This window comes from Pteronotus mesoamericanus, unplaced genomic scaffold (assembly GCF_021234165.1).
Source record: "Pteronotus mesoamericanus isolate MK-2021 breed Mesoamerican mustached bat unplaced genomic scaffold, CSHL_Meso_final contig_20, whole genome shotgun sequence".
NCBI lineage: Eukaryota > Metazoa > Chordata > Mammalia > Chiroptera > Mormoopidae > Pteronotus > Pteronotus mesoamericanus.
The window spans coordinates 682,949-709,125 of record NW_026555085.1 but is presented as its reverse complement, the minus strand read 5'-3'; the positions used below and the strand labels follow the sequence as shown (position 1 = coordinate 709,125).

The following is a 26,177-nucleotide window of genomic DNA, read 5'->3' as shown; positions in this document are numbered from 1 at the left end:
GTGCTTCATAAATAGTCGTTGAATGATTGAGTGAGTGAATAAATGAATGAATGAATGAATGAATGCATGGCTCCTAAAGAAACACTGCTAAAGTGGTAAGGAATAAGAAAGCCTAGGGAACATTAAGAAAATAAAGATTAGTAAATGTTTAAAGGGGAACTTGAAGGGTGGATAGCCTTTCTGCACTACTCAGAGAGAGGACCACGTGGCATTGTTTTCATTCTCAAGTAATTTAAAGGGAAATTCTTTCACAATGTCCTGTGCTCTTGATGTCCTGCAAATGAAGGAGGAGTATGTTCTCAAAGTTCTTGCAGTAGGAACCCACTTAGGTGGCACCAACCTTGACTTCCAAATGGAACAGTACATCTACAAGAGGAAAAGTGATGACATCTACATCATAAATCTGTCCAGGAATACTGGCCAGTGAGCTGTGCTGATGTTTGCTACTACCTTTGCAGTCACTCTTGTTGCTGGCTGCTTCATTTCTGGAAGCTTCAATAACCAGATATAGGCAGCCTTGAAGGAGCCAAGACTTCTGGTGGTTGCTGGTCCCAGGTCTGATCACGGAAGCATCCTGTGTTAACCTGTCTACTACTGCTCTGTGTAACACAGACTCTCCTCTGTACTATGTGGACATTACCATCCCTGGCAACAACGAGGGGGCTCACTCAGTGGGACTGATGTGATTGATGCTGGCCTGGGAAGTTCTGCTCATGGGAGGCACCATCTCCTATGACTATCCATCAGAGGTTCTACCTGATATCTACTTCTACAGAGGTCCTGAAGAGACTGGAAAGGAAGAGCAGGTCACTGCTAAAAAGGCTGTAACCAAGGAGGCATTTGCTCCAGCTCCAAGTTCACTGCTGCATGACCTGAGGTCGTGGACTGGTCTGAAGGCATCCTGATGCCCTCCTGGCTAGTCTGCAACTTCCTATTGAATCCTGGGTGCTCAGCTGTCACTGAAGACTGGTCTTCAGCCCCCACTGCTCAGGCCACTGAATGGGTAGGAAACACCACTGAGTGGTCTTAAGCTGTTCTTCCAAAAACTCTTAAACAGAATGGAAATAAATTACACAGAAACAGTTTCTAAAATAAAATTTTTTTAAAAAGGTGAATAAAAATAAGTTACACTGATAGGGGATTGTCAGAAAGAAAGAGAACAAATGAGCATCTAGGATAAACTTCTCTGACAGAAGCTATATGCCCTAAGTAGAGCTTGAAAGCCGCAGCTGCAGGGATGAAGGAGGCTTCTGGGAGGGAAAAAGGAAAGATAAATTAAATCTCAGAACAGAGGAAGTCACATTTAAGGGAAAGAGCACCAAATTTGCAGGCAGTAGATCTGAATTTCATTCCTGGCTCTGCCTTTAACCTGCTGTTTGAGCCTAGGCAGATCCCTGACCATGTGGGAATCCCAGAGTCCTCACTACAAATGGCTAGACTCTCAGTCCCATGGTTGTTGTAGTATTAAACAAGAGACCAGACTGTGAAGATGATATTCCTATGACCTGGATCATGTCTTTATTTTTTCTTTTAACATTGAAATGTACACTTTATTTTTTTCAATATTTTCCTTATTTATTTTAAGAGAGAGGGGAAAGGAGGGAGAAATAGAGGGAGAGGAACATTAATGTGTGAAAGATACATCAGTTGGTTGCCTTTTATATGACCCCAACTGGGGACCTGGCCCACAACCCAGGCATATGCCTGGACTGAGAATCAAACCAGTAACCTTTTGGTTCACAGGCAAGCACTCTATCCACTGAGCTACACCAGCCAGAGCTGTCTTTTTTTTTTTTTAATGAATTTATTGGGGTGACATTGGTTAATAAAATAATATAAGGTTCAGGTATACAATTAAATATAGCAACTGTATATTGTATTGTCTGTTTACTACCCCAAGTCAAGTTTCTTCCCATCACCATTTATCCCTCATTTACCCTATTCTGTCTCTTCATCTCCCCTTCCCTTTAGCAATTACCATACTGTTGTCTGTGTTCGTGAGTCTTTTTTTTCTTTGCTTAATCGTGTCACCCTTCTCACCAGCCTCCATCTCCCTCCCCTTGACAGTTGTCAGTCTGTTCTCTGTATCCATGGATCTGTCTCCACTTTGTTAATTTATTTTGTTCATTAGATTCCACATAAAAGTGAAATCATCTGGTACTTGTGTTTCTCTTACTGGCTTATTTCACTTAGCTTAAGAGTCTCCAGGTCCATCCATGCAGTCACAAGGGTAAGATTTCCTTCTTTTTTACTGCTGAATAGTATTTCACTGTGTAAGTTTACCATAGCTTTTTCATCCGCTCATCTACTGATGGGCACGTTGGCTGCTTCCAAATCCTCGCTAATGTAAATAGTGCTGCAATAAATATATTCTTTCAAATTAGTGTTTTGTGTTTCTCCAGATATATTCCCAGAAGTGGAATTGCAGGGTCATAAGGCAGTTCCATTTTTAATTTTTTGAGGTAACTCCATACTGCTTTCCACATTGACTGCACCAGTCTGCATTCCCACCAGCAGGGCACTAGGGTTCCCTTTTCCCCATTTTTCATCAGCACCTGTTGTTTGTTGATTTATTGATGATAGCCATTCTGACAGGTGTAAGGTGATAGCTCATTTTGGTTTTAACTTTCATTTCTCTGACGATTAGTGACATTGACCATCCTTTCCTATGTCTATTGGTCATCTGTCTGTCCTCTTTGGAGAAGTCACTTAGGTCCTTTGCCCATTTCTTAAGTGAATTGCTTGGCTTTTTAGTGTTGATTTTTTGAATTTCCTTATAAATTTTTGATATTAACCCCTTATCAGATGTATCATAGGTGAATATGTTCTCTCATTCAGCGGGTTGTCTTTTTTTTTCATTTTGTTGGTGGTTTCCTTTGCTGTGCAAAAACTTTTCAGTTTGATGTAGTTCCATTTGTTCATTTTTTCTTTTGTTTCCCTTGCTCAATGTGATATATCAGAAAGAATTTTTCTATGAGAAATGTCCAAGATTTCACTGCCTATGTTTTCTTCTAGAATTTTTATGGTTTTGAGTCTAACATTTAAGTCTTTAATTCATTTTTAGTTTATTCTTGTGTATGGTGTAAGAAGGTGGTCTACTTTCTTTTTCTTTTTCTATTTTTGCATGTATCTGTCCAATTTTCTCAACACCATTTGTTGAATAGACTATTTTTACCCCATTGTATTATTTTGCCTCCTTTGTCAAATACTAATTGACTATAAAGGCATGGGTTTATTTTTGGTCTCTCTATTCTGTTCCATTGATCTATCTGTCTGTTTTTATGCCAGCATGATGCTGTTTTAATTACTATGGCCTTGTAGTATAGTTTGCTATCAGGAAGTGCGATTTTTCCAACTTTGTTCTTATTTGTTAGGGTTGCTCAGGGTTGTTTCTAGTTCCATATAAATTTTTGGAATATTTGTTCTAGTTCTGTGTAAACACCATTGGTATTTTTATAGGAATTGCATTGAATCTATAGATTGTTTTGGGTAGTATGGACATCTTAATGATGTTGATTCTTCCTGTTCATAAACACAGTATATTCTCTCATTTGTATCTTCTTCCACTTTTTTCTTCACTGGCTTATAATTTTCTGAGTACAGGCCTTTTACATCCTTGGTTAAATTTACTCCTAAGTATTTTTTGAAGCAATTGTAAACAGAATTGTTTTCTTAGTTTCCCTTCCTGATAGTTCATTATTGATGTATAAAAGTGATTTCTGGATATTTATTTTGTATCCTGCTACTTTACTGAATTCATGTATCAGTTCTAGTAGTTTTTTGGTGGAATCTTTAGGGTTCTCTATATACAGTGTCATGTCATATACAAATAATGATAGTTTTACTTCTTCCTTTCCAATCTGAATGCCTTTTATATCTTCTTGTCTGATTGCTGTGGGTAGGACTTCCAGTACTATGTTGAATAAAAGTGGCAAAAACAAACATCCCTGCCTTATTCTTGATCTTAAGGGAAACACTTTTAGTTTTTGCCCTTGGGTCATGTCTCTAGGCATCAGGATTGTTTGGTTAATCTGGTTAATTGTCTAAATGTTGCAAAGTGCACAGACTTACAGACTGGTATATTCACATAATGCAAATGTCTCAGAAATACCCAAATAATCTCATACACATTGAATATCATAGGGACAAACACTGGGTATTATTCAGGGATAGACATACTCAAAGCAAGCATGCAGAGACACAGAAGAATTTCCCCAATACTATAGGCCCAGATCCAAAAAGAACCCAATGTCTAAGAGACCTTGGGGTGGGGAGGGAGCCAAGAAAATAAATACAAAGAAAAAAAGACCAAAAGTGGTGGACAAGAAGGTCAAGAGAAGCAGAGAAATTCAGAGAAATTAGACAAATAGGAAGGAGGCAAACAAGTGCAGACAGTCTCTAAGAGCCAGAGACTGGGAAAGAAAGGGAAAGAAAGTGTGTGCACATGGAGCAGACTGAAAGTGACCAGAGGGGATGGGGAAGGAGGACAATTGTGGAAAGAAGGGGAAGGGACTAGACAAAGAACATGTATGAATGACCCATGGACATGGACAATAGAGTGGGAATTGACTGTGGGAGCAGTGGGTGGGGTGAGGGGTGGGATGGGTGGATGGCAAAGGGGGGGAAATTGAGACAATTGTAATAGAATAAACATGATTTTAAATTTAAAAAAAGTCAAAGTAATAAAAAAAGAAAGTCTGAATTAGTTTTGTATTTACCGCTATCACAAATGATCACAAACTTATGTTTGAAATGTGTGAGACAACACATTTATTTTCTTAAGAGTTCTGGAGGTCAGAAGTTCAAAATAGTTCTTATAGTCTAAGACCAAGGTGTCAGCAGGGCCTGGGTTCTTTTGGAGCCTCCAGGAGAGAATCCATTCTCTTGTTCTTTGCAGTGTCTGAAGGCCACCCACTTCCTTTGTTTTCTCCTCCTTCCTCAGTCATCAAAGCCAGCAATGTTGGCCACATACTTCTCATACTTCCACCTTTCTGGTTGTTCTCTTCTGTTTTTGTCCTCCACTTTGAAGGACCCTTGAGATAATATTAGACCCATTTGGGTAATTTGGAATAATCTCCCTACTTTAAACTCCACTGATTAGCAACTTTAATTCCATCTGCAAACTTAATTCTGCTTTGCCATGTAAGGTTACATATTTACATGTTCCAGGAATTAGGATGTGAACATCTTTGGGGAATCATTATCCCACCATCAAACCATAGAAGCCTATCTTTTACATAATATATTTGATCATTTCTGTAGTCTTTTACTTCGGTATCTGTGTGTTTTATGGGTATTGAGCTGGGAGATTTATTTCAAGATGAGTATACATGTGTTTATTTGTGTTAGTTTGTTTATCATGGTGTCATATTTGAATGTCTCCCTGATAAGTATGCAGGGGCAGGATACCTGGAGGGGATGTCTAATATAGTGTTCTGGCTCCATAAAGACACACTGCTGTTGTATTGTTGTTCTTATTGACAATAAAACTAATGACAGAGGGTCTCTGCCTGTTTTCTTTGAGTATGGCTATCTGACCCTAAATAATACTTGGTGTTTGTCCCTATGATATTTGTTCGGTGTGTATGACATTCTTTGAGCATCTCTGTGATGTTTGCATTGTGTAAATGTACCTGTCTGTAAGTCTGTGCACTTTTGGGCATTTAGACATTGATGGATGCACATGCATGTTTGAACAAGAGTGTGTACAATCATAGTAGTAGATATCTGAATGTTAGTTATTCACAAACCCCCAAGGGTATCCAGACAGGAAGGCTTAGCTAGAGATAGATGGAGAAGCTAGAAAGACAAGGAAGCAGAGAGGAAACTAGGAGAAATGGGTAGAGGAGGGGAAGGAAGGAAGAGACAGAGAGATAGAGGTGAGGAAAGGGCACAAGGAAAGATCAGAGGGAAAAAGTCAGAAAGCAGAAAGGAGTTCTAGGGATCTAAAATAAATTTAAAAAAAAAAAAAAAAAAAGCCTGGTGGAGTCACAGAAAGGACACAGATTAGATGTGGGTATGGCTCCACTTCTGGTCACTCCTTTGCAGAGTGACCCTAGCAATGCCAACTCTCTGGGCCTCAGTTTACCAAGAAATTTGAAATAGATAACCCTTGGATACAACTCAAAGAAGGAGAGAGAGAAAAGTAGAAATAAAATCATACACAGGGAAAAAATAGAAAGAAAGACACAGGAGGAAAATAAGGGGAGAGGCCCTGGAAGCCAGCTAGAAGTAGAGCTGAGAGAGCCCTACCCTGACTCCTTGAGGCAAGAGTGTGAGCATCTGCTACCCACCCTTTACCCCAAAGCTTCAGAGTGTCCTTAAGTCCTTAAAAGGTAAGGTAAAAAGGTGGAAAGAGAGAAGCACCTGAAATGACATCCACACACCAACACTCAGAGGCCTGCCAAAGCCACACACAACAGGATCCGTGCTTCTGACACCAGCCCCCAGATGTAGGTGTGCCAGCCACCTGGAATGACTCACACCCTGGCGATGTGGGCACACATGCCAAAAAAACGAGCCTGAGCACCCTGCCCACCTACACACCACAGGCCAAGGGGGAGGTGAGATTCAGGCTCTTTGGGGGATGACAGGGGGCTACCCTCCCCACACCCAGATACCTCGCCCACAGAGCCTCCCCCTAGTGACCACCTTCCTGGTGGGAGGATCCGGTGTCTGTTCCTCCCGCCCTCCTCCCCCAAACCTTACTCGGGACGCGGGAGAACCAGATGAGGTGTTACGCAACGCCTGATGTTTACCTCCTGCAGGGGCCTCCTCCCTCCCTATAAAGCCTGACGTTGTGTGGAGATTGGAGACTGGGACTGGATGAAGAAAGAGGCAATCCCAGCAGAGGGGCAGAGAAGAGTCAGAAAGTTAATACGGGAGGAGAGAAGGACATCAACTCTGCAAGCAGTAGGGGTGGCTCGCCATCTGCGTGCTCTAAGGCGGTCCAGGGGGTCGCGGAAGGGACAGCGCCCGGACACTGGCTTCCCATGGAGGCGCCCGTGCTGGGCCCTGGGCTGGTGGAGCGTCTGGAGCAGCTGGCTACGTGCCCGCTGTGCCGGGGCCCTTTCGAGGACCCAGTGCTCCTGGCGTGTGAGCACAGCTTCTGCCGCGCGTGCCTTGTCCGCCGCTGGGGAACTCCGACTGTGACAGGCACCGAGGAGTCCCCCACCGCATGTCCCTGTTGCGGCCTACTGTGCCCTCGCCGGAGCCTGAGGTCCAATGTGCGGCTGGCGGTGGAGGTGCGCATCAGCCGTGGACTGCGGGAGAAGCTGGCCGAGCCCGGGGGCCGCGCTGGGAGACGCCGAGGGGGCCGCATCCCCACCATGGGAAGCCTGGAACCGCTCGAAGAGGTGAGGCCCAGTGCGCTTCACGGGTTGCCGCTGTCGGGGGAAGGAGGAGCTTCGTGGGTTCCCTAGGGGAGTAGGGAATGGTACCTCCTGAGCTGGGACCTTTATGGAAGTTGAGGCGAACAATGAAGTTGAGAAGAGAAAAGTGAAGGACGAGAGGACGGGAGCTGACAGCACGTCCTCTAAATGATGTGAGAGATGGATGGAAAAACGGAGGAAGAAGTTGACAGTTTGCCTTTGGGGAGGAGAGGGTGGGCGGGGAAAGGGGGACCGCTGGGCGCATGCCTGAGTCCTGCGGGAGAGCTGGGAGCAGAGAAGGCGCTCGGGCACGGGCACTGGACAGAATGCTAGGTCCTCCTGGAGCCCCTGCGAAATGCGCGGACCCCAGGGAGGAGAGGAACCAGCGGAGAGTGAAGCTGACTCGGGCTAAGCGAGCAGGGCACAGGGGAGAAGGGTGGGGAGATCAGAACATAGGGGTGGGGGAGCTCGAAGGAGGCCGGAGAAAAGGCTGCAGTGGAGGACCAGGGAAGAAGGGCGCCAGGTAAAGCAGGAAGGGAGAGGGTAGCAGATCCAAAAGCCCCTGCAGCATCGTGGGCTTGGGCCCTGGCCAAACTCAGTTTTGTTTGTTTTTGTTGTCCTTGGCTCTTCCCAGAGACCCAAGCAGGGGCAGTTAAGGGTGGAGGTCAAGTCTGAAGAACTGCCTTTGGGGCCTCTGGCTCCTCTACTTCCCAGCCTTATCATCCACCCACCAGCTACGCCCCTCTTGAGCCCCAACTCCTTGGCCATCAACCAGCCCTATTCCCTTGCCCTACCTCCAGGTGTTGAGGATTCCCAATTGACGTTTCTCTCTCTCCCCACCCCCCAGCCCCTCCTCACCCCCCCTTTCTAAAATCAGTAAACATATCCTCAGGTGAGGACTAAAATAAAAAGAGGGCACGGTTGAGGCTGGGCACTGAGAGCTCTTGGAGAATGGGGAAGGGGAGCACAGTGCCTGGTGGTGTTAGGAGAATGAGAAGTGGTGTTGGAAAGGATCATGAAGGAGGGGGGAGACCGAGGAATAGAGAGCATAGTGGTAGAGAGCATATGTGCTGAGAAATGGGAAGGGCCCTTACCAGCTCAGACCCAGCTCACTTGAGTGGGGAGGAGGGGTTGGGCTCCCAACAGTATGAAGCTCAGAGCTCACATCCATTTTTCCTTCTGCCCACCCAGGATACGAGAAAGACATGGAGAAGGTGAGTTCCATTTTTATTGTTCCTTCCATTCCACTACCAGCTGCCTTATTCATCACTCTCTTACTGGGCCCACATCTTTGTACCCACTCACAGTTTTTCTGGGTGTGCCTTACCCCTTCCTGCTCCAGAGATGCGAGTGAGGTAGGGGAGGGGGCAACAGAGCACAGAGGGTGTCTACTGGCTTCCTGACCTTTCTCCCTCATTTGTCCAGATTTGATGCCCCAACACCCAAGTCATCCAACTCAGAGGACAATCTCCCTGATGATTATCCAGTGGTCAAAAACATGCTTCACAGACTGACAGGTAAGGAGAGCAGAAGGGAGGAAAGTGAATGAGTCTATTTTAGGTTTGCTCCTTTTCTCTCTCCAAAATAATCAAGTCATTTTTGATGTCTGTAAATTAGCTTCCTAGGGATGCTGTAACAAAGTGTCACACACTGAGTGGCTCAAACAACAGAGATTTATTGCCTCACTGTTCTGGAAGTAGAAGTGAAGGTGTTGGCAGTTTTTGGTTCCTTCTGTGGGCTGTGACAATCTGTCCCATGACTCTCTCCTAGTTTCTGGTACTCTCTGATGTACCTTGGCCTGTAGATGGTACTCTCCCTGTGTCTTCACATTATATTCCCTCTGGATCCAAACTTACCTTTTTTATAAGGACACCAGTCATATTGGACTAGGGCCCACCCAAATGACCTCATTTTAACTTGATTACCTCTGTAAAGACTTAATTTCCAAATGCAGTCACATTGTGAGGTAAAAGACACTAACACATCTTTTTGGGAGGAAACAGAATTCAACCCATAACATTGTCTATCCTCAATTCCTCATATTCCAGCCATTCCCCCCTCTTATCTTTTCAAACACACAACAGACCCCTGGAAGTCAGCTGCCTCTCAGGAATCTCTGCTTCCACCAGTTATCCTCACTCCTATTCAGAAGGATCACAGGACTCCTATATTTCTCTGCCCCTGGGACTCTGGACCTTCTCTGGTGCTCCTGGGCAGTTCCTTCCTCCGTCCCTATCAAGGCTGTTCTCTGGAGAAGATGCTCCACCCTCTCAGTCACCACCATTCCACCCAACCCAGGTTGCTTCTAGTACCCTGGATCCAGAAGTCTTTTCTCAAGGCACCCCATACACTCAAGGCCAATGACTCTTTCTGGTCCCTTTGGCTATCATCAAATTGTCCCACTCTTCCTATAGAAATAGGCCTATCCATTCCTACCTGTTCCTGTGAGTGGGTGGGCTGGTTTGTCAGGATACCTAGGATTGCTCCCTTTGCCCCTCCCCTCTGACACTTGGGGTTCCAGTATGTGGTATCAGTCTTTCTCTTTAGATCCACTTTCCCCATCCTGCTGACCCAGCTCCCAAGCCCCACCCCAGATACTGCAGATTGAGATATCAGTCCTCACTCCTCCCTTGTGTCAAAGCAGCCTCACTCTTCCCCCACCCCACAAATCAGGCATTCTCTCCTTTGATCTCTGCACTGTGCTCCTGTCCTGGACTAGCTAGGTCCTTCTCCAAGTCCAATTCTACAGAAATGGTGCATGAGTGCACAGACTCTGTCCTGCCTAGACCTACCTTTCATATGCCTTCACCCTCTTTGGCCCCACAGCCATCTTTCAAACTGGTGTGGGGCCTTTGAAGTGACTTCAGCTGTATGTTCTCTGTCCTATCCCACCTCTGACTCAGAAACCCTTCTCACTTCAGTCCTCTCCCTATCTTGCACTTCCCAGCCGACCTGACTCTGGACCCTGGCACAGCACACCGCTGCCTGCTCATCTCCGCTGACCGCCGCAGTGTCAGATTGGCCCCACCAGGGACACCTGAGCCCCCTGACAGCCCAGCGCGCTTCGATCAGCTCCCAGCAGTGCTGGGTGCTCAGGGCTTCGGGGCTGGCCGCCACTGCTGGGAGGTGGAGACCACGGACACGGCCTCTTGTGGAGATCCTTCTGGGGAGGATGAGGACACGGAGAGTCACTATGCCTTGGGTGCGGCCGGGGAGTCGGTGCAACGCAAGGGCCGAGTAGGATTGTGCCCCGCTGGCTCTGTGTGGGCCGTAGAGGGCCGTGGCAGCCGCTTGTGGGCACTCACAGCACCGGAGCCCACCCTGCTGGGCTACGCTGGGCCCCCACCACGGCGAATTCGGGTGGACTTGGACTGGGAGCGGGGCCGCGTGGCCTTCTACGATGGCCGCTCGCTCGACCTGCTGTTTGCCTTCCAGGCGCCTGGCCCCCTGGGGCAGCGCATCTTCCCACTGTTCTGTACTCGAGACCCACGTGCCCCACTGCGCATCGTGCCAGCGGAAGGCTGACAACCAGGCCCACAACCTCGTGCTAGCTTGGCCCCCAGTGAGGCTTCTTCTTCTGGGCTGGAAACTCCCTACTTAATGCAAGGATCATGCTCACATGCTCGCAGCCAAAGTATTGATTGATGTGCACCATCCACCCACATACACTCTTTTCTCCCAAATAGTAAGACCTCAACTGGCCTCTAGTTTCCACATCCACTCCCAAAAACGAATCCACTCCCATTTCCTCCTCTTGGGACGCTTCTCCCCCCATAGCTACCCCAGGTCTTCCCACCTATCTTACACAGCTCCTGGTCTGAGCTGGGGAACAGGCCCTGCTCCCATCGGAATTAGTCAACAGCCCATGTTTACTACACAGAGTCCCTGGCTCCTCAAATATTTACCTGTCACTCCTACCTCTGCTAGTCTCAAATGCCCAGTGCCTTCCCCTCAGCTTTAAGGCTGGGGCTTTCCTGCCCTATCCACTCTCAAGTTTCTCAAGAGAAACCAGACCCTCCTCCTGGGGGGGGGGGAGGGCGGTGCGGAGAAAGGTTTGACTTGCTAGGAAGCTTTATATTGGTGGGGTTTTTTGGGGAGGGGGAATGATTCTATGCCACCATGCTTTCCATGTTCAGTACTTTCCCATTAACCTTCTTTAAACTACCCTCTGTTCATACTCACAATAAGAAACCAATGGTGCTACCTCTCCTTTCCTCAACCTGGGAATGCTCCATACAACCTCAAGGCAGTCTTGTATACAGCTTCACATCTTTCCCCATATGTATAAATGGGCCCGTATTTAACACATTTTATGATGGGTTATTTATTTTGTGCATCTGTGGCAATAAATGAGATCTCCATGGTTGAATGGATTTGACTGATCTCTGCAAGTATGCGTGCATGACAAGAGGCCTAGAGAATGATACTCAGATCCCAGTGAGATGTGGGGAGGGCCATGGGCAATGGACATCTGGACTGGCAGACATCAAAGCCTAGGAAGGAAGGGGTGAGACTATAATGTAGGGGACATACTCCATCTCTTCCCTGCCTTTTGCTGCCTCTACCTGGGACTATGTTGGATTTGTCTCTGAAGCTGGAAAACCCAAGGCTGAGAAGATAGTTGGTCTAAGTAACCACTCTGGAAGCCAGCTTTGCCAGAAATCCTAGATCACATGAGAAGGGCGAGGAGATACAACATGACTGTTTCTTTTTCATTTTCCATTAAAGATAAGAATGGCAAATACCTTTCTCCTACCTCCCCTTAAGGGCATAAGAGAAGTGGGCAGGAGTGGAGCAGAAGAGCTGAGAGTCCCTCCATAATACCTCACATACCACAGGCAAGGACTATGAGTTTGGACTATATAAATACATTAGCAGAAGAGCTCTAAGCCAGGATCAATAAAGCATAGCTGGGGCAAGATTGCCTGGAATCTGTCTGGGACCCTGGCAGTGAAAGCTGGGGCTGTTGGAAACCCAATAGCAGAGTTTGAGACTCAAGTACAGAGTGCAGGGGGCAAAGATAACTGGATCCCAGGACAGGCAGTTTGGCAGTGAGAACTAAGGGAAGAGACTGGGACCAAGGTGCCTGGATCCCTGGAGAAAGGAGGATAGGAATGGGGGCATGGGGGCTGGGGGAACCCAGAAGCTTGGATGCTAGAATAGCAGCAAATCAGAATTCCAGCATCTTTGTCCACCCTCATCTCCTTCTTCCCTCTATCAGGCAGGGGAGAGGGGAGGGGGGACTGGAGAATGATCAAACCATGGGTTTTGTCCCCAAGTAGCCACATGAATACATTCAGGGTCAGATAGACAGAGAGACACAGGAATGGTGGGGGAGAGAGGAATTTAGTGCTGCATTGGCCCTGGAGGAGGCTGAGATGGGTCAGGAGGCTGGGGAGTGGTGGTAGGGCTCGGTCCAGGGGTTGCACGACTCCGTCCTTTGCGGTGGCCCCGTACACAGTGTGTATGACCACAGCCCTCCTCTTGCTCCTCATCACTCTCCGTAGAGCTCTCACCAAAGGCCCGAGGTTTCTCATAAATACAGCAGCCTGAATTTTGAAGGAGAAGCCCAGTTAGAAAGGAGAAAGCGTAAGATGTAGAGTCAGTTCCACTCCCATTGGATCTCAGTAAGAATTCCTACTTCCACCATAGTTTCCTACTACCTTCCAGGATCCAGTTTTCCCAGGCTCACCCCCTGGCATTCAGACACACAACTCCCTTATCCTTTTAGAGAGCCAGGAATCCAAAGCTCCACTTCTCCCACCTCTGATACTTCTTGCCTTGGCACATCTCATCTCAATTTGAACCCTTCTGTACCTCTTTCCCCTCTAACTTTAACCTCCTATCCCTTATGCCAGAGAACCACCAGGGTAGCAACAAGATTGGGGGCATCTGGGGGCTTTAGGATGGTCAATGGGCATGAAAAGGTAGAAGGTATACAGTTGGGAGCCAGGACTCCAGGGTTACTGTGGGCCAACAACCACTCACATTTTGATGAACGGCGCCCCATGTGTTCGTTGTCCACAGTGTCACTCGTCCATTCCACCTTTTTCTCTGGCTTCCGTTTCCGAAGTTTGATGGTTAGGCTCCGGTTTTCCTGGAAGATTAAAAGAGATAGACATACCTATGTAGTTCCCTCTGACTGACCATTCCCACTCCCTCCCACGGGCCTCCTCTTGGCCCTATCCCAAATCTATCAGTATCACAGGCAGCACCAGAAGAGCTGAGTGGTGGAAGATGAAATAGAACAGGTTTCTGACCTTGAGGAATCATAAAGTAGTATTTCCTGTTCCTGATAACCACTACAAAGAAGTCACAGTTCCTAACCTAGGAAAGGTCCCAGCAAATCTTCAAAGAAAAATATAGCCCTTGCTGTTTCTCCATCTTCCTTCCCAAATACGTTAGTGGTATTAATTCACATAAATTATTTTCAGTCCCAATGCCTAATATGATATATTTTTTTCCAGATCCCCTATTCTTTTTCCCATTAAGAATTCCATTCTCAACTCTCTCACCCTCAAGTCCAGCTCTACCTACCTCTTATCTACCGACTCCCTAGCATCCTGGAATCTCTGGTAACTACTATTATAAACTCCCTTAATCCAGGTGTTATTAAGCCCTATACAATCTTCTCTCTTTGAAAACAACTTAACCTGTTTTTGAAAAATGCTATCTTTTTTCTCTATTTACATCTCCTCTGATTTTTCAAAATATTATCTTTATTTCCTTTTCATTCGTTCCCTCATTCTCTCTGCTTCCTTTTACATTTATCCCTTCAACAAATATTTATTCCTAAGTATTCTTACAGTCATATTCCCCTATAGCTGGCCTCCAGCCATGTTTTCTTACACAGTCCTTCATTTCCCCCCAGTACTTCTCTTGCTCCTTAATCCCCAGGTTCCCATTTTTCAATAATTATACACACCACCACCCCAGGCATCGCCACCTATATCCTAACGTGTCGCTTGACCAGCCTTTTGCACCATCTCTACTACTCCGAATATCTGCAAGACCTTGCGATTCTCCCAACTACACACATTGAGCACCACTCCTCCCCTATCCCCAAGATCAACCCCTCCAGCAACTCTCCAAAGCTATATTCCCTCTCCCACGGTATCTCCTAGATCCCTAACCAGCACCGCCCCCCCACCCTTTCTCACGGGCTCAGTTGTCACGGTAACCGTTGTCTCAGTGACGGTCTCACTCAGCCCAGTCCCTGCCTCGGCCATGGCTAAGGCTGAGGAAAGGGAGAAGTGGAGGAAGGAGGATGAGACACCCTTCCCTTGTTCTGTGTTTCTGGGGTCTAGGAGGATCCGTATTGGATTCTGAGCAGCAGGCAGGATCCTCCACCTTCTTTCGCCCACCCCCCGCTTCCCGGGCCTCTGCTTCCCCACCCCTAGGGATAACCTGTCCAACCCCACTTCCGGCTCTCTACTTCCGGGTGTGACGCATCTTGTAGTCTCCCTCTCCCCTCTCCGGGCACTGCAGACGTCAAGCGCAAGCGTCGCCGGATTAGTTCCGTCGTAATGTAACAGCGCGCAGGCGCAGCAGGGAGGAGCTGTGTCTGGCGGAAAAGAAGTCACTGCAGTGATGAAGGAGGAGGGCGGTCAAGGGCAACGCGCCATCGCGCGTCAGGCAGGAGGGGGTGGTCCCGAAGGGAGAGCTGGGTTAGGAGCTGCGGACAGGCTGCCGCCCCCATTCCCTGGCTTGGTGGGAGTAGGGGGAAACTAAGGAGCAAAAGTAATGACCCTACAATGGTCCCTTCTGTTTCCTTACTATTTCTTTTGGGAATTACAGAAACGGGACCTAGGAGCAGCTGAAAACACTTGATTAAGAACCACCTGGGTTCAAAAAAGAATGAGTCCTAGTACCCATCCTGTGCCTGTGAGTGTTCGAGCAGTGCATTTAATCCACGTTCAGCTTGGATCTTTTCCTGTGGTCGCACCAGGCCCTTAAGATGGAGGCGCATGAAAACACTCAGCCCCTGCCTTCTAGCTCCCAGTCTAGTGGGAAAGATTGGCATGCCTATGAAGAACAAAAATATGAGACGTTGGGATATTAACTTAGATATAAATCTCATCTGTGAAATTGAATTTAGCTGCATACTGCCAACACTCTGGGGTAAACAGAGAAATGGTCATAAATTATAATGCAGGGCAATTTATGCTATGATAAAAATATGTATATTTTTCTCAATGCGCAAGAGCGGTTTAAAGGGAACCCGAAGGCAGACAGTTTTTCTCTTTTTCGTAAAAAGAGCAGCTTAGAGAGTCATAGGTGTGTGTACTTAAGGGCGTGCAGCTGGGATGTACAAAGCTGGGAGGTAAGGAGAGTGCTGACAAGGCTCAACAGGTAGGCTTGGTTATTTGGATGCCCTGTATGCTTTGTTAAGAAACTTGGACTTTAACTAGTCAATGTTATGGGCCAGAGAAAGACTTAACGAAGAGTAGAAACAATGATCAGATTTGTTTCAGGTTACAGGAATAGAGCAGGGAAGTCAATTGCCAGAACAGTTCACGTGTACAGTGCAGAAGATTGTTCTGCCCACCTCTCAAAGTGGCTTAGAGAGTCAAACAAGATAGCATATGTCAGAGAGTTTTGAATACACAAGGGTTACACAATTACAAGATAATCATTATTACTCTCACAACTTGATCACCATTTAAGCCAAGAAGCAGGAATACTGATTCCCAAACTAAAATTTGAACATGTTTATTATGCCTGGACTATATGTTTGTTTCCCTTTTAAGTTTTTGGTTCAAACTGAAAAAAGCAAGACAGAACTAGGCCTGTATAGTATAGCACATTAAAATAACAAATCTCTCTGTAGAATGTGATTCCTTGTAATTTTTACTTTTTTCTTTCTAGACATGGATCCATTACTTTTTAATCTTGAGATATTACATTTATCTCAAGAGCAATAAAAAATAATTTCCAAAATGTTCACCTGTAGTAAGTACATACTGATATCCCTTAGTGTCATATATTTTCTTGTCCAAACTTACATGCCACATAGAGCTGGTTAAATTTTCTGTTGAATCTCTCACTGTCCAAACTCCCTTTTTTTTGTTTGTTTGTTTCCCCAAACTCAAGAACCAAATAGATTCAGATAGTGAGAAAATCTTATAATTGCTTTTGTAATATTAGCCTCCTTGCTGGCTTAATTTTGGGGGTTTTATTTTTATTTTTGTTTCTCATCTGCTAATTTACATCTTTGTGTAGCTGATATATTTGTTGAAAGAACAAATATATCTCTATAAGATTTAAATTACATTTGGAACAAGACAAATTATAAGTAACATACATATATCTGGGTCTTATTGAAAAATATAGCTTTAATAAGAAAAACTCAACTTGGAATAGGAGTACCCTGGGGACAATGGTAATCCCCACATGATGATCTGCTTCTCTTCTGGAAGCAAATATTGCAGCCAGAAGATGGACAAGGATCTAGGAACCCAATATCCTTCATCTTCCAAGGAAAAGGAGAGGGAGGGGTTGTTGAGTTGCCCAGGAAACAAAACAAAACAAAACAAAAAAATCAAGAGTCTTCCTTCTCTTGGAACCTATGGAGAAAAAAAGGATTTCTTTGTTACATTGAACCAAAGTAAGAGGTTCTAGCAGTGTAAGATGAAATACTCAAATAATCAAGGAAGGATTTCTATTTATGACCTGTGGAAGACTAGTGTCCCTACACAATTCTCCAACCTCAAGCCAACTGAAAATGTTGGGATTAAAAATATATATAACAAATTATGACATTAAAGAATGCAGGGATTTCTTGGGACACAAAAAGCACTAGCCATAAAAGACTTTTTTTAAAGGATAAATTAGACCTAACAATTTTTTTTAAGAAAATAAATAGGTAAGAGTGGGGAAAATACTCTCAAAAGATATATCTTACAATAAACATTTTAAATCCATTGATGAAATGGCATGAAAGTAAAGGCAATCTTCACATTGGGTAAATCATGTAAAACCAGGAAACTAAACAGGTAAATTAAAACTGAAACCAGCTACCATCGTCCTTGTGCTGCTTTGACAGCCATATGGAAAAACCTGAGACAAACCTACAAGGTCTGATAGGAGATACTCTGCATAAATTTGGGACCCCCAAGGGGCTACCCCTCTGTGTAAAGGTAAACAAGAAAAAAAAAATCTAACTCTGCAGAAGGGGAATTTGTGTCAGTAGGCAGAGGAAGAAAAATCTCCCCTGAGATGTTCTAACATTAAACTGGCCCTTACATGAATTTGCAGCTGACATTCATGCTACCTATGTAGTCCAAAAACAACCTGAAACCAAGAATTTATTTAAAGTGATTCTGGTTTGGTAGTGCCTTATGGTACTGGAACAGGAAACACAAATGTAGAGAATACAGCATTTACCCTAGGCCTCAAAGAATTCCCATTGTTCAGCATCAGACTCACAAAACCTGTGGGTATTGGAATTGTGAGACACAATATAAATAGCCATGTTTAATATATTTAAATGTAATGCATATTTTAAAAAAAGACCAATTTAAAAAATGATGAAGGAATTAGAAATTATTATAAATGACTGAGGAAATTTAAAAAAATCAAGTAGAACTCAAAAAATTTTTACTGTAATAGTAATTGAAATAAACTGAAGACAGACTCATTGATCTGGAAGAGAGACCTGAAGAAATTACCCAGAAGCAGCACAGAGAGAAGAGATGGAAAATATGAAAGACAGGGTGAGAGAAAAGGAGGGTAGACAGCTTAACAAACAACTAAGCAGTTAGAGTTCCAGCATGTGAGAATTGAGAACATGGAAAAAACAATATTCAATGAGATAATGGCTGATAGTTTTCCAAAGCTGATGGGAAAATAAGAAGAAAAATCAAGCCTCATTGTGGAAAATCCAACAGACCCCCCCCCCATTTTTTTTAAAAAGCCATATCTTGATATATTGTAGTAAAACTGAAGAACGCCAAAGACAAAGAGTTCTTAAAGCCATTTAGAGAGCCTGTGTTCCTTAAATCATGCACGACTAATTCTCACTAAAGTACAACTTCCTTGAGTATGGTGGAAGATTCCAATATAACACACTGACCACTAAGCAATACTTGTCTTCTGTATTTTTCATTTCCTTTTACGTATGTTAAAATGTTTAGTTCACTGGTATTAAAAGGATAAGAAAAATGTAATTTTAAAAAATAAAAACGACCACAAATCTCCCTATTATCAGAACTGTATAAAACATGAACGGAACCAAAAGAAACAATTGTTTATTCAGTACAAAAAAGTAAATCGCTATATTTGTTTAGTTAACAAAATAAGAATGGGCAGAGGCAAGGGAAAGGATACGCACTTGCAGTTGGCACAGGTGTAGAAGACAGTCTGCCCTTCATCGGCTGAGCGCATCTGTCTGGTGTGGTATGCCATGCCCTCATGACCACAGCGAGAGCAGCGCCTGTCAACCTGGTGGGTTACGGAGTTCTAGTCATATACCCCTACTTATTATAGGAAGCAGATAACACATTCCCAGGACACTGCTGCTCTAAAGGCCCCTCTACTTTCTTGGAATTAGGTACAAAACTCTCCAGATCTCCGTTTCTTTCCCACCTTCCCTGTGGGGCCGGTCCTTGATGTCATTAACTTACCACGGGTCCCTGGAATTCAGGTCCTTCCTCCATCAAAATAGGTATGGTTGTCCCCAGTTTGTGGAACGTGACTGAGGTTTTCACAACCTTTTCTTCGAAGTCTGCACAGGCAGGAAGAACTGGTTGTACAAATACGCGGAGGGAGCTAACGGCTCAACCGCCTCTCAATTAGGCCAGGTGCAGGTGGCCCTACATCCTTCCCTTCAGGTTTCGACCCAACGGAAAGTATAAGTGCCTAATCTCCTGCTTTAGTGTCCCATTCCAATCGAACCGATCTGGAGGTCCTTAAGCCTCCGACCCTTCCTCGCTGGGCCCTCAGGCGGGGCCGCTGCCTAGGAGCCCCTCACCTCGCACGTTGATGGAGAAGCCACAGCGAGTACAGGTGACTGTATCCTGAGTCCCTGGCAGAGGCAGGACTGAGCCGCAATCAGGACAGAAATCCAGATCCGACTGGAAGCTGGAGCAAGTGCAGGCGAGGTCCATGATGGGCAGATGTCAAGACCTGGGAACAGAATGAGAAGGATATTAAAAGAGAGTGAAGTAAGTAGACCCCTCCCCACTCAGGGGTCATTCCCATTCTGTTCCTGGACATAAATGTAACTCGAACCTCCCTCCCACGCACGTCTCGTGCCTCTGCGACCACGGAGCCCCGGAGTCCGGAATTCCCAGCCCGCTTTGGGTACCGCCAGACTTGGGGGCTTTCCTGGGGCAGGCGAAAGGAGCCAGCCAAATCCGCGGGCTAGAGCGCCCTCTCTGTGTGGGCAGCCGGGCAGGGAGCAAGAGGCCGGCTTGAGCGTCAAAGCGTTCCGGCTCACGATTGGCTGTGACGTCGTAAGTAAGCGCAAACGTGGTTCCGAGAACCTTGGAGAGGGTGTGGATCCTCTGTGAAGGGAGATGTTTCTGAGTGTATGAGTGTACATCTTCACCTTGGTTCTCCAACTTCGGATAAGAGAACGGGTAATTGATCGACCTGCCGCTACTTTTCCTCTTGGACCCCAAACATGGGATGTTTCTTTTCTTCGTCTCGCATCTTACAGGGACTCAGTGCGGGGGGAGAGAAGTGTCCCCCCGAAAATCGTACTAATCTTATCGAATATTAATTTCTTAGAAACGGAGAACTACAACTCCCGCCATTGTTCAGTCTGTATTTCCCTTTTGGGACTGCGCGGTGGTTAAAAAAAAGAAAGCTAAACATTCGGGGAATTAGAGTTTTAGCGCTCCTGGGGCCTCGCGGGACAAATAAGGACTTTCTGAAGAGTCCAACCTAGCTCTCGTGCTTTGGACGGTGTTCCGGGCCTCTGTAAGGGGGTGATTCGGCTTTTTAAAGGGTAAGACGTGGGGAGAGTGAAAGCAGAGGAGGAATGCTGACTCCCTGGGAATAAAAGGAAGCAGTAATGATATGAGATATGGCTCAGGACTTTGTAGGTGGCACAACAGAAGAGGTTGGACCAGTCCTCAGACACTAACATTAGTCAAGGGATTATCCTGGGTTAGCATTTCACTAAGACTTCAGCTAAGTTTGACTCTCATTTACCTGTTCCTTTGACTCCCGTCCAACTGTCAAGCATCATCAATATCACCCATTAGGTGGACAGTTAACATTCCCAAATATTTTATAAAACATGAGGACAAAAGCTTTAGAAAATATTGCTACTTTCAGTCATCTGTAAGTACAATCTAAACTAGAAATTTGCCCTGAAGGTACAGCTTCTGGATGGGTTTCTAGTTCCCTCTCAGCCCTTCCATCCCCACCCAGCCAGGTAGCTGTGTTAAGCTCCTACATGTAAATGTTCTGGAGCCATCGCTATTTTCTTCTCTGAAAGAGACAAGCTGTGGTCTCTACCTAAAAAGCTCTGGTCTTCCTTTCTCTGCAATAATGAAAAGACACGTAATAGTGAAGAAGTTAAAACTCTTGTAACTGAATGCAAGTCCAGCTGCCAGCCGCTTCAAAAGCCAGTACTCAAGAGGAAGGTGCTGATGTAAAGGAAAATGGTTTTATTCAGGTGCAGTCAACGTGGAAGATGGACTCTCATCTCAAAGCCCATCTTAACATCTCAGTGCAGGCAGGGATTTTTATGAAGAGAGAGAGGGACAAGCAGAACAGAGAGATCAGGGGGAGAGGCTGTGGACTTACAGGCAGTGTCCTTGCTGGTCCGGATATGGGTCTTTAATGTAAACATCCTGGAAGCTGGTCAGTGCCAGCCACATTTCTGCAGCTGGGTGATCTGTGTCAACTGAAGTCAGATCAAAGTCATTTCTTGTACAAGCAGGAACTGGAACTGCTGGCACTTGCAATATACTTACAAAGAAACTGTCAGTATGTAAGTTCTTTTTATCAGTTTGTTAGAACGTCTTTATTTCATGGGAAGTGAGAGTAGTATCAAGTTCTTATTTCCCATTACACTCAGAGCAAGCTACCAGAGAGTGACAAGCCCCATAATTTCATTTACCTGGTTGTCATGTTGTTTGTCTTACAAAGGGAAGTCTGTTGCTGAGCCCATAATGGGAGGCAATTTTTATTCTCACTTCTCTGTGTGTCTCTCTGCTTTGAAAATGGAAATGGAAATTTAGTGCTTTTCCCTCACCAACCTTCCCTTTTCATTAAAGGTCAACTGTGAGTTGAATACTGTCCTAATGTAGTAAAGGAACACAAATGTTACAAGTCATGGGCCTTTTCCATTGAAAGCTCACAATAGGTTTAGTTAGTATTTATTAAGTAATTGTGCCAGTCTTTGAGTTGAAGCTGGGGCTGCAGAGTTGAAAACTATGTTCTCTGACCTTAAAAAGTACAAATGACTAATCAGAATACAATGAAAGTATATTAGTAGGACATAATGTGAGACCATAGGACAGGCATATAAAACAAATATACGTGTATACTTCAAGAAAGACTGGTAAATGTTTTCATAAAAAATAGGTACAATGAGGATCATAAGAGAAAGATGCTCAGATATTATGTGACAAGGATAATCACCAGTCAACAAATCATTAATTATGAGAGCTTGGGATCACAGACTAATGTTAAGTACTGTGCTAGATGCTGTGTACTGAGAAATAAAAGGAAGATGGTCATTTTTTGAATCTCAAAATAGATATACATAGTAAAGGAAATAAGAATGCACCTAAGAGGTCAATGAGTTCCAATATTTGATATCAGATTCTTTCTGATAATATGGAAACATCATTGTAGTTGTAGATATAAATTATAATTCCCACACTTTATGAGTCTGAATTTCAGTATCAGAATTTTAAAAGTGACATGAATACAGAAATCACAATGTAAATCATGATTTATTTTCAAATGAATTATATAATTAAAAATGTTAAGTTCAAAGGAAGGCAAAATCACTGTTATACGAAAAGACTTTATAGAGAGGAGCTTGACCTCTGGGGGATAGACAGCTGGCATTTATTGAGAAAATACCATATATCATGCGTTATGCTAAGTTCTTGAATCAATTCGCATTTGTTCTTTATTGTCCCAAGAGGCAAATTTTTATCTTATATCTCCATTTTATAGATGTGGAAACTGATGTAAAGAGATTAAGTTGCTTGCTCTGTGTCACACACCTAGGAAGTGGTGGAATTAGGATTCAGGCATAGCCCTGTCAGGCTTCAAAGCTCATGCTCTTATCCATAAATAGTATTTTTTAAAAATGCATACAGGTGGAATGACAGGCATCTATGATGGGTTATACATGACCTCACAGTAAACAGATTAGGCCAGGGATAGCATAAAAAGTTGGTAGTCTTGGCTTGTGTTGCCAGCAGCTTGTCCTATAAATAGATCATCCAGAATAAGCACAAATTCTCCTCAGAAGGGGTTCTACAGGGAATGGTGCCATAATGGATTTAAGGTGAAGGATAAATGGCAGTATAAGGAAGAACAGAATTTCAGAGCAAAGACTAGGGGGCAGAGATACTGTATGTGCTAATAGTGGCAGAAAGGGCCCAGACCAAGAAACCACAGAAACTGAATGAACTGGTAACAGTCAGCCTAGGGTTATCTCAAAAGAGAGTGGAGGGTGGGGAACTGAGCGATCTGGCATAGATGTGTTTGGGCAGTGCTTCACCAAGGAACCTGTCTCTCCCCTCCCCCAACCCTGATACAAGATTCAGAATGGTTTGCATTTGAATCTACAAGACAAATATGCTTTTAATTTATATGAAAGTATGATATGCTCTTATTTAAAAAGCATTCATTTTATTATTGTCCACCATAGGAATACAGAGGTTTCTTTGGGGAAATGGTCCTGCTGTAGTCATGCCTGTTATCAGGATTTCTCTTTCTAAGTGGAAATACCCTTGGCCAAGACAATTGGGTTTTTTGGTTCAGTCAGTATGTGAGATATGCTCTGACATCTCCCACATTTCAATCTATCTTTGCTTTTTTATCTTTCAGATTGGCTTAGGTTAAAGCATCTAGAGACCACAGGATTGCTTCAGGTCAGCAGAACCCACTGGAGAAAAAAATATTGGTAAATTATCTTCACATCATACAGTGTGAAACTACTGAGAGGAAGAACCTTAAGTTTAAAGTCTTTCTGCTAAAGTGACACTCTTGAGTAGGGTGACTACGCTGACAAATGTTTTCTAGCTATATCCATGCTTGCAAAACAAAGTATTATTTTGAAAACTTTTAACACTATGTTAAAAGAAAAAAAGCCCTAAAAAAACTAGTTATTGATTTTGGTAGTAGTTAGTTCAACTTTTAGAGCTCACAGGCTCCACCTAGGAATGATGGGAGTAAAATCATGGTTCTTACCCCAAAGTAAATGAAAGACAATTCATCTTTTCTTGGTGTCAGTAGTCAGGGTAAGCTCCTATTTAAATGTGTTCAATGTAAAAAAGACGGTCACACTCTAACATTCTGTCCCTCCCTCTGATAGAATCTAGGTGGTGTACATGCAGAAGCAGCAAGATAGCTGATAACTCAAAAAAATCAAGAAGAGTATGAAGCACTCTATAGGGAGCAAGATCTTTCCCTTGACTACTGGCTTGCCCAAAAAGGGTGTTATTATAATAAAATATTGGTGGAAATGATGAAGAACAAGAGAGGCAGTGAAATCAAGAAGAAATTGGAGGGGAAAACAACCCAAAGCACAGAGATTAAAAAACGATACTATTTGGTACCTGAGAGAGAGATGAAACAGAGAGAGGCACATATATCAAGCAGAACAGATCAAAGAATTTAAGAGGGAAGCATTTAGACAATTAAGATCCTCTAGTAAAACAACATTCTCAAAAATTTTGCCAAAATAGCATGGTATCCAGTATGCACAGAGAAGAAAACAGGTAAAAGAGAGGGAACAGATACAAATTAAAGATCACCAGGAACGCATGCTTTGAGGGAAAAAACTTACAAAGACTCAAGGAAGAATTCTTGAGAAAAAGCCAGAACCACCCACTTACAGTGGCGAAGCATGGGAGAATAAAGAAATAAAAGAGTTTGAAAGCATTATTGCATATCAAGTTTTCCAGCCAGTCAGATTAAAGTGAATATTCTTATGGAAACGTCTCAGAATACAGAAGAAAATACAATTATAAAACCTTATCAAAAAAAATTCTTAACTGTGCCACCCTTTTTTGAGAATGCAAAAAAAAATAAAAGATTACTAGTAAAGTTTCAGAGCTTTTCTGATAAATTGTCTCTTAAATGAATCTTTTTTTAATGTTAATTCTCGTCTGTCCCCAGAGTTCAGTGAATAGTCCCATTTGTATCAGATACAGAAATACCAAAAACCTCTGGCCTTGGAAACCAGCTTAGCTATTTTTAGTTAAAGTTGCTTTTATTCTCTTTGATGTTCAGTTTCCTCACCTGTAAAGTGGGATTAATAATATTTTACAGCATTTGTGGGTGAATTAGGATTTCTTTGAAGCATTAGCATATAGTAGATGTTTCATAAAATGTTAGTTTCCCACTTGGGAAGACCTGGCTTGGGCAGTGATAGTGAATAAGGAATTGTTCTAATTAGCATCTCCCATTTTCCCTGCTCCCAACCCTGGAAGGTTATCTTGATTAGATTGCTACAGGTAAGTATATGGTCTTTCATTTCTCATCCATACCTTTATCAGGGAACGGTTAACCATTCCCTAAAAAGTCTAACTTGCACTGTGCAATTTATATGAGAAACCTAATTTTGAGACCCTTCTATGTGCCAGGCATTGTTAGTTACTCGGAGTGAATAAAGGGAAGTTCTGGCCCCCTAATAGGTTGCACCCGAAGGCATAGATCACTCTCTAAATAGATAATAAGATATGGTAAGGGTTATGGTAGAGGTATGGAGAGGAGCTGTACAGAAGAGGGTTACCTAACCTGGACTGGGTGAGTAGGATGAGGAGGAGGGATGTCAGAGAAGGGAATGTGGTAGTCCCAGTTTTCTTCCAGCCCCACATACTGTCATATTCTAACACCCACTTAAGTGAGACCTTTCCATTGTTTGAACCTACCCAGAGCTAACCAAACTTACGTTCTCTCAAACAGATTTATCTATACCCTGATAAATCTGAAAACAAATTTATGAATTTAATGAGAATTTTAAACAGAATGAAATTTGTTTTCCATTCAGTTCATTTTCTTTTCAAATAACCAGGAAGTTGCAAAAGGAGAGGTTAAAAGTTGGTTAGTAGAGAATCAGAGATGAAAATTGGATGCCCTAAGGAATATTTATACTTAATTTGTGATATTCCTGATGCCCACCCTTCTGTACTAGCAGAACACCCTTCACCAGAATGTTGCTAGATCAGCACTGTCTGATATAACTTTATGCAGTTATATAACTGTTATATTTTTCCTTTTCAATATGATAGCCACTTTACATACGTGGCTATTGAGCATTTGAGATGTAGGCAATGCAGCTTTGGAACTGAAATTTTTATTTTAATTTGAATTAATTTTAAATTGCCACATGTTGCAAGCATAATTCCTGTGTTCTAGACTTCAGTCCCACAATCAGCTTTCTGTCTTTGACAATATTTGCAAATATTTGATAATATTTGAGATCACTGCTCATTTCACATTAGTATCAGTTTCATTTCTGTATTTGAGAGGCTCCCTAATCCCTTAAAGAAATTCAAAAAGCACTGTAGATGACTTCTGTGTGGAAATGAGATGGCTGAAGTTGCTTAAGTTAGGTTCAGGAACTGGGACCTTTTTTGCACATTCTAGAATTTGACCAGGACA

The 26,177-nt window shown here is 43.8% G+C and overlaps 3 protein-coding genes, 1 long non-coding RNA gene and 1 pseudogene across 7 annotated transcripts; 3 read left to right on the top strand and 2 right to left on the bottom strand.

Annotated features, from left to right (window-relative positions):
- The first annotated feature begins 253 nt into the window (after positions 1 to 253).
- Positions 254 to 1,030, top strand: LOC129066964 (40S ribosomal protein SA-like; annotated as a pseudogene).
- A 5,832-nt stretch (positions 1,031 to 6,862) lies between these two features.
- On the top strand, positions 6,863 to 11,629 carry RNF39 (ring finger protein 39). Its single transcript, XM_054568998.1, has 4 exons — positions 6,863 to 7,355; positions 8,562 to 8,584; positions 8,796 to 8,887; positions 10,318 to 11,629. Exons 1-4 carry the CDS (start codon positions 6,993 to 6,995, stop codon positions 10,893 to 10,895), a joined length of 1,056 nt encoding a protein of 351 aa, XP_054424973.1. The 5' UTR covers positions 6,863 to 6,992; the 3' UTR covers positions 10,896 to 11,629.
- A 229-nt stretch (positions 11,630 to 11,858) lies between these two features.
- Positions 11,859 to 14,782, bottom strand: PPP1R11 (protein phosphatase 1 regulatory inhibitor subunit 11). Its single transcript, XM_054568999.1, has 3 exons — positions 14,531 to 14,782; positions 13,359 to 13,467; positions 11,859 to 12,919 (listed from the first exon to the last, which is right to left on the bottom strand). Exons 1-3 carry the CDS (start codon positions 14,597 to 14,599, stop codon positions 12,717 to 12,719), a joined length of 381 nt encoding a protein of 126 aa, XP_054424974.1. The 5' UTR covers positions 14,600 to 14,782; the 3' UTR covers positions 11,859 to 12,716.
- Positions 14,783 to 16,567: 1,785 nt separating this feature from the next.
- POLR1H (RNA polymerase I subunit H) lies at positions 16,568 to 19,763 on the bottom strand. 4 transcript variants are annotated; one of them, XM_054568669.1, is made up of 5 exons: positions 19,626 to 19,763; positions 19,342 to 19,496; positions 18,995 to 19,095; positions 18,703 to 18,812; positions 16,574 to 16,936 (listed from the first exon to the last, which is right to left on the bottom strand). In XM_054568669.1, exons 2-5 carry the CDS (start codon positions 19,475 to 19,477, stop codon positions 16,912 to 16,914), a joined length of 372 nt encoding a protein of 123 aa, XP_054424644.1. In that variant the 5' UTR covers positions 19,478 to 19,496; positions 19,626 to 19,763; the 3' UTR covers positions 16,574 to 16,911. The 4 variants fall into 4 exon arrangements, with proteins under 4 accessions (XP_054424645.1, XP_054424644.1, XP_054424642.1 ...); XM_054568667.1 differs by having other exon boundaries at positions 19,602 to 19,756; XM_054568668.1 differs by having other exon boundaries at positions 19,617 to 19,756.
- Positions 19,764 to 19,838: 75 nt separating this feature from the next.
- LOC129066962 (uncharacterized) lies at positions 19,839 to 24,597 on the top strand. Its single transcript, XR_008528747.1, has 3 exons — positions 19,839 to 19,951; positions 23,397 to 23,472; positions 23,884 to 24,597. It is a non-coding gene; the product is annotated as an uncharacterized LOC129066962 (long non-coding RNA).
- The last annotated feature ends 1,580 nt before the right edge of the window (positions 24,598 to 26,177 follow it).